The 12,469-nt window shown below is 36.6% G+C and overlaps 2 protein-coding genes across 2 annotated transcripts; both read right to left on the bottom strand.

Moving 5' to 3' along the window:
• Nucleotides 1–977: 977 nt before the first annotated feature.
• On the bottom strand, nt 978–5,152 carry LOC148957178 (uncharacterized). Its single transcript, XM_089115751.1, has 5 exons — nt 4,931–5,152; nt 4,421–4,451; nt 3,987–4,130; nt 3,547–3,789; nt 978–1,272 (listed from the first exon to the last, which is right to left on the bottom strand). The coding sequence occupies exons 1-5, from the start codon at nt 4,964–4,966 to the stop codon at nt 1,247–1,249; spliced, it is 480 nt and encodes a 159-aa protein (XP_088971877.1). The 5' UTR covers nt 4,967–5,152; the 3' UTR covers nt 978–1,246.
• Nucleotides 5,153–5,315: 163 nt separating this feature from the next.
• On the bottom strand, nt 5,316–8,654 carry LOC135685834 (uncharacterized). The gene has a single exon (XM_065201919.2). The coding sequence runs from the start codon at nt 8,396–8,398 to the stop codon at nt 6,320–6,322; it is 2,079 nt and encodes a 692-aa protein (XP_065057991.2). The 5' UTR covers nt 8,399–8,654; the 3' UTR covers nt 5,316–6,319.
• Nucleotides 8,655–12,469: the final 3,815 nt, after the last annotated feature.

Here is a 12,469-nt window from a genome sequence, read left to right as displayed (position 1 = left end):
TAAGTTGAGTTGAAAATGAAATGTTTTCATTATTATTATTATTATTATTAATAAGTAGTTTGAAGCTATTTTACTTATGAAATAAACTCTAGAGTGTCACTTCTCTGAATGTAGTCAGTTAAATCATTTAAATCAAATATTTCTTTCTGACAAAATTAAGGAACAGAGATCTGTGAATGAATTTTCATATAAAAATATCAAACTGTTTTAATGAGTAGGGGTCACATTATTGGTTGCTTCAAGAAATTTCAAAGCAACGTCCCATAATACATATAACATTGGCCCATTCGCACTGCATCTAGAAACCTGACAATGCTAATCTCTTATTGTTCTATCTTCAAAGGCAGCAAATGTTTGTCAGGAAGTAGCTTAATTGGTAGAGTGCGAACAGCAAAATCTGAAATCTGCAGATTGTAACGGTTCCGTCGTAGAGCTCTGGAGCATCACAATCTCATGAAAATCTATGATAACCAGCGGGTGACTCGACGGAGATGCCAGAATTATGTTAACACCAATAAAAAAGCCATGGGTGCTATTTGAAATCATATCACGATTAAAAAAGGTACAATTTCTTAATGACAACCTGATAAAGTGTTTGATAACAATATAACACCTCAGAAAACTGCCTAATGCGAACAAGAAGTCTGACAAACTTTGTTAATCATGAAAAAGTTTTTTTAATTGGAGTGAGAATATCAGGTTTGACAAACATTATCATATTTGCAGTGCGAATAGGGCCATTTTCATTGTAATTGCATTTAGCTCCTTTCAGTTTAACATATTGAAGCTCCCCTTGATCAGTTGACAGAAGTTTGCATAATCTGTATTGTTCCTTCTCTTCGCAGAATAAATTGTCCTTTCTATTCTCTTTGATCAAATTAAGGGTAATAAATCATTAAGTTATTTTTAAGCGGTATAAAAAATAACCGCTTTCGTTTTGAAACTAAGCAGAAACAAAATAGATTCATCTCAAAGAAGCTTGACCAAAAAGTATCTTGCACCTATGAAAATAACATCTTCTGAATACAAAATATAGCACTGGCGTCTAATTGTTAACAAATCGTATGTCAGTTTTTACCATTCAAAGGCATACAGCAACTGCAGTCGTTGTCATTAGTCAATATATCCAGTTCACCATGACAAAATTTGCCGTTTTTCATTGCGCTCGTATGGTTTGATAGCTAATTAAGGCTTTTCAGATATCTGCCGAAATGATAATTAACAAAATTGTTCCATGCCTTTTCATCTATTTCAGCATCATTTTAACAAATTCTGGAAAAGAAAAGAGCAGGAAATTTTAGCGCTTCAAAAATTCAGAATATTTTGTTTAGCTTTAACATTACGAAAAGTAGTCCTCGCAATTGCAATTGAAGACATCCTTCAGAGAATATGCTAAGTAAGTTCTTATCCTTTAACAATATCCAATTGCAGTGAATAATGATTCCATATTTTAAGCGAGATATGTTTTTAAGCACTGTTTTTCGTTTGATACTCCTTGGAGCAGAAAATTTCCGAATAAGAATGGATATTGTAATGGAAATTGTAGTCCGAAGATATAAAACCCACTTATAGATGAAAATAGGCCAATGAAAAAATGTTAGCACATGACAGAAAACTTACCACTAGAGTCCAAAGCTAAAAACAAACTTATTTTGTCAACTCAATAACGTTGCTTTCATTTTAATGAACATGTATTCTAAACTGTCTAGGAAATCATGAGCGGGCTATGCCCACTATAGCTTTTGGTTTATCAGTAAATTTTGCGCGACTGCTGGATTGCTGGTAGGTTTCTACTCCATCTCAGAACTTTGCGGGCAGTTCTGTCGGGGAAGGTGGTTGTAGAGATTGCTTCCTTTTTTGGAAGGAATAACGTAAGTCCTCGAAAAAGCCACCCCCTTCTCCTCGAAAATGCCCCCCTCGAATAAGCCCCCACCCTAGAACTAAAAATTTTCAAAAAGCCCCCTCCCCTCTCGAATAAGTCCCCACTGCTACCGTAAATCCTGGATTTGTCGATTTTTGCCATCTGTTGCTTTTGGTGTTTTATTGAATTGCCACAAAAATTCATACTTTTGGTAGTGATTGATTAAATGTCCATAACAAATTTCCGGCTTAAATATACAAGGTCTTTTATTAATGTCTTCTTACTTAATGTCTACTATAATTTTACAAGCCCCTCCACTTGTACAAGCCCCTCCACTTGTACAAGCCCCCCCCCCCCTGAATAACCCATGTAAAATTCGTTTGACGAGGATTATAAAAATGGACCTGGCTTTTGATCGCAGTCAATCACAATCACAAATGATGGTGTTGAGAACACGGAGAACCATTTTCTGCTCTGCCATACTTTTGATGTAAATTGCTTGATCTGCTTGACAGTGTAAATGCATATGCATAATGACAGTGTAAATGCATTGCTTTACCATAAACAGTTACCATTTGATTTCAATTCAAAAATTTTTAATGGCAACACTGGAGTTTATCCAGGCCTTCAAACGTTTTGAACAGCTCACGAACAAAAACTGTCAAGTCTCTTCTCTATTTCTTTTTTTTTATTTATCGAATTGTCTTTTAATGTAAATTATAATTTTTGTTTATATGTAGTAGGGGGTTAGTCATTATATAATGCTCCTCCTGACCATCCTTGCAATGTAGTATAGCAGTCTTCGTTAGGTACAGTTTTAGGTGATTTGTTTGTAACTTTTTCTATCGAGTAAAACCAAAACAGACGATCAAACATGACCTTCACAAAATCAACAAAAATGCTGACCAAAACCGGTTCTAAAGGACTATCCATATCAACACCAACCTGGCAATACCTGTCATGTGCTTGCGTCGTTTTATTGGCCTACCTTCATTCAGAACTGGGAATATATCTGCAAAATTCATACTTTTGAGCCTTATTCTGAGATCTATACTCAGGTATGTCAACCAAAATGCATTAGTATGTATAGCAGTGCCAGCTCTAGTCTGCATTGCTTCAGTTTCTGAAGCTCAAAAACAATACTTTAGCAAAAAATCGCATACTTGAATAAGGTAGTATGCCTTCAGAATTTCAAACCATAGCTGAAAAAATGTAGAATATGCTCATATCTAGAGACTAGCTAAATTCAAGACCACTTAATTCATTTAGGCCAGGTTTAAAAGGTAAGCCAAATAAGCTGCATCTAGATAAGCCGAGATCATCTCCCGCGTGTCGCTTTAGCAAAGAGATAAAAATAATTTCAAATAGATAAGAATTGACTCAGAATCTTCAGAACTTGGCCACGTGTTGTCTAAAACTCCATCTGAAACTTAGCATATGGTCTAGAGCCGTACCACGTGACTGTGATTGCATTAAGCTAGTCTTACTTTACATTTTGTAGCTGCATCAGTCCATTAAAAGATCTGGATAAAACCTGCTTCAAGCTGTGTTTCAAATTTTCTTAGGTGTGTCTGTAGGCTAGAGAGAACTATTTACGCATGTGCTGTAACGAAATAATTGAAGGTTGATGAAAAGAAACATTGTTCAATGTTAGCAACTAATAATATATAACAATGGCTTTGCACCTTCATAATTGATGTGTCCGTCCCCATCAATGTCGGCTTCTTTGATCATTTCGTCCACTTCTTCGTCTGTTAGTTTTTCGCCCAAGTTTGTCATGATATGACGTAGTTCAGCTGCACTTATGTGTCCATTACCATCTTTGTCAAAAACTCGAAATGCTTCTTTGATTTCCTCTTCGCCCTCCGAGTCTATCATGTTCCTTGCCATCATATTGAGAAATTCAGGGAAATCAATTGTGCCATTTCCTGAATTAACAACAACATTTAGTATGCTACACCATTTAAAGGCTACTTTCTGCAAAAAATGTATGACCGACTCTAGGTATTTATTAGAATTTTCGTACATTTGATTTGGGAATTTGAGACTTTCCAGAAGTTTGTACAGTTTGTACCTAGGAAAATTTTCAAAGGGAAAAAGCAATTTGGAAATTTATCAATCATACCATCAATGTCGACTTCATTAATCATATCTTGAAGCTCAGCCTCGGTTGGGTTCTGTCCCAGACTTCGCATAACATGTCCTAGTTCCTTTGTTGTTATTGCCCCATTACCATCACTGTCAAACAAGTAGAAGGCTTCTCGGAATTCTAAGGGAAATTTGCCATAAAAGTCAAAAAGGTCGTACGATTCGTTTAAGATAACATAAAGAAAAGCGACAGAAAGAAAAGGATGGAAATAGTCGAAAAATTCATTTTTGAAATATGTTTGTGAAAATAAGAAAATAATGAAATTTAAAGAAAAATTTGATTGTTTGATATTTCTAACTTTGAACTTGAAAGAGTTAGAGTTCCCAAGTAAACGTAAAATTTTTGAAAATGGCTAAAAAGTTCAAATTTCTAGAAAATTGGTTAAAAACAAGAATGCAGAAGAGGAATACCTTCTATCTGTTCTTCATTCAGGGTTTCCGCCTGTAAAATGCGTCATAAATATTGAGTAAACAATGATCAATTGATAATATGATAAATTTATAGTAAAGGAATCATTATTGAAGCCTAGCATCAGAAATAAGATTGTGCGTGAATGGCCATTGCAGCATCAAATTACATCCATAAAGGTAAAACCACTGCCAGTTACCATCGGTAAAGTGGATGGTGCGGCGCATCATAGCTATTACTTGGCCCTTTGTCCAGACACTTCGGTCGGTTATTTACCAACTACAAATTTCCCAAACTCGACAAATCGAGCTTGGAAGAGAATGGAGGCATTCCCTCTCCCCGGCTTCTATGCTACTGGACTTTATCAAAATTTTCTTCAGTAAGCTTTTTGCATTTAAGAAATTTACATTAACTTCATTTTTGGCAGCTTTGCCTTGCCTCTGTAACATAAAATTTACTGGTTAACATGTGATTGGCAGTTTTCTAGAATTGCAAGCTTAATTTCTACTTACTGGTCCACGTCTAGCATACAATGAATGTGACATCATGCCAAGAACCAAACGTTACTCTCGATTTAGCTTGGCATCAGAACCATAAATAAAAGGAATTCCCGATCTTCATGAATAATAGATGCACTCCTTATTTAAACAGTAAAACTGCAGTAATAAGAAATGTTTTGCCTGGATAGTTCACTTTTAAGCGATACAACTGCCTCTGTTGTTGGATGGCGATCTAACAAAATGAATATTACAATGCTAGTGATGCGAAATAGAAACCTAAATTCCAGGTAATCCTAGGGGATAAACTACAGTTATCCCTCAAAGATGAATCTTCTAACAGCCATACGCCCAAAAACTTTAAGAATATCCTTCCATATCCAACCAGCGGATCAATTACCTAAAGGAGAACTGACACTCAAAAATAGCCTGGCTTATTCGATGCAAAATGTGTCGCTGATTTCAAATCTGCTAAAATTTTTCTTCTTAGATTTACTGTTTTTCTTATATTTGCACTTTCATCCGTCAATTCGGTCACAGCCTGGACTCGGGAATTTCCTGAAGCGGAAACAAGATTATTGCCAGAAAATGTTGAAATTCTCGGTGGACGTCACAAGTGACATAGTCCAGTGGCTTGAGGGGGAGCATTACCATCTAGAAGGAGACTTTTCTGGAACCACTTTTTCAGAGGTAGTTTTTGCTGTAGATTTCGAATCTGATTGTTGATCAGGCCGTTTAGGGGCTTTTCCAAGATAAAGGGGGTTTAAGGTAGTAATTCACACTTTTAAAAACTTGCACTGAGGCAGACACATATGGACATAAATAGAAGGTTCCTTCATGTAACACATTCAACTTTTCAAGAGTGAAAGTTGAAGATATGATGCAATTAAAAATTAAGATTTTTTTAAGAAAAATAGTAATTATGCTAATTAATGCAAATTTTAACGATGCGCTCTTTTTTTCTTGGGCAGTCGATAACTTTTTAATGGAATCTCCTATTCAGCTCAAATTTTTACTGTGTATTCCATTTGAGTGTATGTGTGCAATGAATAGACAATTCTTGAAAATTTTCACTTAAAAAGGAAATAATGGCAAAAAACCATGTTTCCATGGTAACGGCTACCATATTTGAAATTTGAAAAATTCCTCTATTCATTCCACTTTTCATATTATTTGCTACAGACAGTGAAAATTTCAAGAAGATTGCTTATCATATGTAAAAGTTATCTCCTGCCCAATTTCATGATTCCCAAAAACAGTGTTTTTGAGAAAATTGACTTTAAAGTTTTGGCTATCTTTTTCAATATTCTTGGATCTATCTGGGGCCATAACTTCATATTTACCCCCAGTTTGGCCTAAAAAAGACTAAGCATTATTCAATATACTTATTTTGCTAATAAGTTTTCAAATTTTCACTATATTCTCCAAAGGAACTGCAAATGTTATTGGGATGTCTGTTATTACGTCATCAGAAACAGATTGGTCAACTTTATTTTGTTTGTTGCAATCAGAGTACTGATTTCTCTTTCTTCTTTTAGTTGAGATTGGCTTTTCACCTCTACTGTCAAAGGCCCCAGGTTCATAATGTTCTTTTTCAGATCTTTTCATGTTAGTTTTGGTCCTTTTTCTACTTATTCGCCAACTCTTATACTTTGAAGTGACTTTCTGTGCTGCAGAAATTTGGCGAATGTGGTCTTCCTTCTGAAGAGACTTCAAAGATTCCTCTCCAATATCCTCAATTCCAGCTTCTTTTAACATTAGTGCCCTTGATCCAGCACCAGTGTTAAAACAGCAAACTGCTTCTGATACTGCAGACTCTATTCTAACTTTGCTACAGAAGGTTGCTTTGGGACACCTTTCCCAGATCATATGGTTTAGACTCTCATTTGCATTTTGCGTTACACCTCTCAGGCATCTCTCAAGCAAATCCTTTGATGTCAATCTTTTGAAGATTGGCTCTAAAATGTCAAAAAAGGAGCTTGGTAACCTTTTGCTTCCATCATAACTCTTCTTTCCAGTAATTAGCTCTGCATTAAATTTGCACCAAGAGTCTTTGCCTTTAGGGCAAAATTTGTGCTGATCATTAAGGGTAGATGCTGTTGCTGGCATGACTGAATGGTGAAAAATTGCCCAAACATCATTCTGCATCTGAGCCAGGTTACCTCTGTTGGCTCTTATGGAATTACCAAAATACCTTTGGAAACTGTCAATTCTTTCTTTTGTCAATCTCCCTTTACCACCTATTGTTTTCCCATCTGACATCTTTTTACCTTTCATTTCTTTCAGAAGTGTTCTTAGGGCATTTCCCATACGCTTCTGTATATGTCCTATGCATTCCTCCTTTACAACCTGATACCTGCTTCCATAAGCTCTTTCCAATTCCTTACTCACAACCTTGAAGGTGTCACTGTCACCATCTCCAATAAACGTTGTATATTTTAATCCCCTTCCTTCAATTGATCTTAGGAAAATTCTGGCTGCACCAATTCCTTCCATACCACCAGATGAACCTTCATAATTTATTTGACAAGAGGCATCGTGTTTTGCTTTCCACCTTTTAAAAGCTTCACTATCTTTATTTTCATGTTGATGTTTTCTGCATTCATGGCAATGCATTGACAATACTTCAAAATCGACAACCTCGCCAGTTTCCATTAGAACCACGACAACGACTCCATACTTAGAAGAGTATCCTCGTTTTTGCCATGTTCCATCAACACTGACAGCAACAGAAACAGTATCATCCATGTCATCTAGATAGGCATTGGGATTCTGTTCCAAAACACTTTTCTTGAGACGATTTGCTGCATCCTTCATCTGTTTTTCAGCAACTTCTCTTGAAATTTTGGCAGAAGACTTCAACTGCCTTGCATAGGAAGCACTAGTTAGTGGTGAAGGTAAATTCATCATTCCACAAAAATTTGAAAGAATTTTGCGTCCACCTTTCAAAGAATTGCATGCCATGACTGATCTTGTGTTTACTTCGAATTTACCTTTGTCTAACTTTTTGCTGGTGTGGAAGATTGTCTCTGCTGAGCAACAAGAACACTTAATGATCAATGTCTCAGCAAGCCCATGCTTCTTTCTGCTATCCTTCAAGATCTTCAACTGAGAATCTGATCTTTTACAAGCTCTACAATTGGTAGAGGATTGCAAAGCTTCTTGGAGCAGAGACAGATCAATAATAGTGAAACCATCAGCTTGTTCAATTTGCTTTTGCTTAGAAAGGCCCAGTTTCTTCGATGATCTTCTTGTAAGCACCCTCATACTATCATTTAGTTCTTCAAACGATGAATTCAACAATTTTTGTGCTGTCCTAGATTGAACTGAGCTCGTTGGTGTGAACGACGAACTGGGCTCCACATCGTCACTAGGCCTAGCGTCAGATTCAAGTCTACTAGCAATATCCTGCTTGCGAATGCCAAAAAACTTCCTTTTCCTCTTAACTCTACTTGCTAGAGCCCTTCTTTTATTCGGTGGCATGTTTTACTTATAATATCGATTCAATAAAGGCATTATCAGAATAAATTTGTATTCTGTTTCGCAATCCAACATCTACGTGACTGTAAAGTGTGCGAATTTGGCGTGTTTCTCAGCCTCTGATCCCAAAAGAGGCTACCACAGGGTGTTCATAAGATGTTTATCATTCCATAGGGAAAGCCTGCAGGCTTGGGGGTAATTTCTTACAAAAAGACACAAAAATGAGCTCCTTAGCAACGCTAAAAAGTCGTTGCTAAGGAATAAACTTCCGACTCCTGTCGAAAAAGAAGTTAATTGTGTCTAAACCTCAATGTGGTTGTCAAAATAACTATTTCTACCGAATTCTACGATAATTTTGGCGTAGAATGAAACAAAAAAATGAAAACTGAAAATTTTTAGAAAATGCTTTTTCAAAAGTGTGAACTACATCCTTAAGTCTTTTTAGGGTGGTATCTTAGAGTGGTAAGTCTTGTTATGACGGATAACTATATACTTTGTTTTTAGAGCACACACAGTGCTAAACCTACAAAAATCAAATTGTTTTTCATCATTTGTGCCAATTCCAATTATTGAGGAGGAGGGGGGAGTGAGCTTACACAAAAGTCTATTGTTTACTGTGCTGTTATCGAGTCAGTTATTACGTGCATGAATTATGCAAAAAGCCTTTCTGTATTTGTTTCTTGTAGTACTAATATATTTTAAAAGGTCCTAATGATATGCAATATCCAGACGGGATAATCCTCTATTTCACAGGAAAGGGTAGCTTGTCAACTTCATTCGTTTGAAAGTGTTTCCATGTGCTGCCACATGACCTACTTTGTTGTTTTGGGATTTTGATTGACTCTTTCTTACAGTTCTGTTTATATTTCACATTGACTAACATTGATTGGAAGATTTTATTGTGGAACCCTAAAAGTAAGGTTCTGTCTTTAGAATCGATTCTTCTCTTTAGACTTTTATCAATGTTTTTACTTCAAGAATATAATCTAAAGCCTATAAAATATCTTAGTTGATGCTAATTACAAACAATACACGACGTTTCCCTTTCATTTCTATCTCGGGATGTGAAAGAATCATGTAAATATGGCAAAAAGAAGAGAGAAATGTTTGTTATTCGCTATGGGCATTTAGAATTTGTAAATAAGAACTTAACCCCCCCCCCCCCCCCCTGCACTTCGTTCATAGATCTTGCTACCATGACTTTAGTAAATCCATTAAAGCGAAAGAAAATTAAGATGAAAAGGCCAAAAAGATTGCACAGAAGCATCCCCTTTTGTAAAAAGAAAGAAGGCTGTGTGTGCTGGAAACCTCTCCCTGAAACTTTCTATAAAGTGCCCGTCTGCAAAAGCAATCAAGAGAAGCAGCAGCCAATTTGTGTGGTGCAGACATCCTCAGCTTGTAGAACACTTAAGCAAGTGCATCCCATAAACTGCTATTGGTCCCTCTGCAATGGAAAGATGAAGAACGACTCTTTGAAGTAGTTGAGTGGCAACAAAAGTAGCTCTTGGTTGTTGCAGAGTTTGAATACCCCCTCCAAATTTGCTGCACCGGGTTTCCAAGAGGAGGAACGTCACCAATCGAAGCTCTTCAAGCCAACCACGAGGCAGCAGACAAAAGGAAATGCTTTCTGCTACACCAAACGGTGACAAGAAATAACAGTGGCATTACTAAATATATTCTTCTGTCAAGATCTTTGAAGATAGATATCCCAAATCCTTGTCCCCAATGAAGTTCTAAACCTTGTAGTCTATATAGACAGTGGCAGTGACAAGAATCCAAAGATCTTAGCATTAGTTTCATGCGATTTTTCTTCCCCAGAAAAGGTAACTTTTCTAGGCTTGTATTGTTATAGTGGTATTGTTTTTGCATCAGTGATTGTGCTCAAGTCCAATTTCCAGACAAAATGGGTGAGCCGCCCGTAATTCGCCTTTTTTACCACTAGAACGAAACTTTTCTTCAAGAGTGTTGTCACAACCACCCCCGTGCCCTCCCGTGCTCCCCCTCCCTAGCGACGGCCCTGGTGGCTAGAATTTAGTTACAAGACAAGCATCAACTTATATCATGCAGCAGGGTACCCTGGGCACCGTTCTCACTTTCATTTGAACTAGAGTGAGTGTTGTACCCAGGTTAGAAGCAGGATGACTCACGCCGGTTTATCCGTTGATTGGAATTTGGAAGCTTACATGGAAGATATTTGTGACCTTTGTGTCAGCAATGATGATAAAACTGCAATTAGTTTAGTTGAAGTCTCTGATGATGAAAATTACGATTAGATGTGAGAGGCTGGGTATATTAATTTGAAAAATTATAAAACAAATTCACGCCCGGTGAAAATGGAATATAATCCGCAAAAGTACGACTTTCAACCCGCCTTTACTATTTGATATCACGATACAGTTAACTCGTTTGAAACATTGAAAAACAATTAACTTGCAATCCCGTTTAGAACATCATAGGCATTTCCGCGAATTAGGCCGATTAGGCCAGACAGACAAAGCAGTCTGGACAACGACGCCTCAATCTGAAATGAAATTCTAGTTTTGCAATACCTGAACTCATTCAAATTGTAGCAATAGCAATATTTTTGATAGAAATTCTATATCAGTTTGTACTCCCAGTTTATTCTTTGTTCATAACATCGTCACTGTTGAGCCATGGGATGACTGTCTGCCCAAGCGGCAGCGCTGGTTAGTAGCAAAAACTCAGACGGCCGAACTCAGATGTTCCATTTGTTTCGAAATTAGTGTAATAAAACTCAGATTCAGAACCATTGAAAAAGTCAATTATATGTCAGAAATGCAAAATTAGCTCCTTTCACTTGCACAAGCAGGGCCGCTGGAGGTTTAAGCAGGGGGGGGGGGCAAAGGGAATAAAAAGGGCACAAACATATATTTTTTCGTAACATTGGTTATTGCCAAAATAGGACAGTTTTCATGGTAATTCAGAAATTTTCAAAAAATAACACGGCTATATGCTTCATTCAGTGGGCACGCACTCTTGGGCATACTTAATTGTATAATTCCTCATGGACGTTGAAGGTTTTTTTTTGGTGTAAACCTTTCGTCAATGCATGATTAATATTATCTTTAAAATTCAATTTACTTTTTATGTTTTGATTTTTAATGTAAGTGGAGATCGTGGTAAGCACGCATCCTTCCCCCGTGCTTATGGCAGGTGCTTTATATTCGTCAAATATTCCAATTAATTACAACATACCAAAAAGAATAATTCCATATTAATGTTATCATTCATATAAAAGTAACAAAAACTTACAAGTTAAACCAAAAATATAGTGTACAAATTTGACAGAAATTATCGAAGTTTTAGGCTTTATCTATTTCAAAGCAAATTTTCAGTCTCTATCTATTTCAAAGCCAGTTTCCATTCTCTATCTCTTCCAAAATTTAGGAAGACAAAAAATAAACAGCTAAATTGTTATCTTTAGACCAATTGAATTTTCCCGAGATTATATACACTGCAAAGTAGTACACTGGTCGACCTACTGTATTCTCTTTAATGAGCACTCCTTTTTTGGGAAAAAAATCTCCAATGAGTGCTCATTATAGATGGTATTGAAAATTCAGATATTCAAGATGCTACGTCAGTGTTAATGCTGATCGACGAGGGTTCCGACTCGGAAGAATCTTGCAAATTTTTAGCTTTGACAAGTATGATGCAAATGCAATATTATATTTTGTAAAAACAATGATCGTTTGAATTTCAAAGCTCAGTTTTTTATTAAGCTACTGTCTTTATTGGTGGATATCTATCTATCTTCAATGAGCACCCCTCTCTGAGGCCAAACAAATAAAATGAGTGACTCCGGCGTTCATTAGAGAGAATGCGGTGTGTAACCGGCTGAGGAACAACTTGCGACACACTGATGAAGTTTTTTTGCCAAAGAGACAGTCTTCTTCGCAGTAGATGTTGTTAGAAATTGAGAATTAAATTGTTTTACTTGGCGTCTAAAGGAAAAATATCTGGCTGTGAAAATAGTACACACGATATTTTTTTTCAAAAAAGGGCACTTCTCACACTTTCTCCAAACAGGGGGGCCTGTGCCCCCGTGCACCC

The sequence above is a fragment of the Rhopilema esculentum genome, unplaced genomic scaffold (genome assembly GCF_057945365.1).
Source record: "Rhopilema esculentum isolate cy_ngs unplaced genomic scaffold, ASM5794536v1 HiC_scaffold_36, whole genome shotgun sequence".
Classification (NCBI taxonomy): Eukaryota; Metazoa; Cnidaria; class Scyphozoa; order Rhizostomeae; family Rhizostomatidae; genus Rhopilema; species Rhopilema esculentum.
This window is presented reverse-complemented; position numbering and strand designations above follow the sequence as displayed.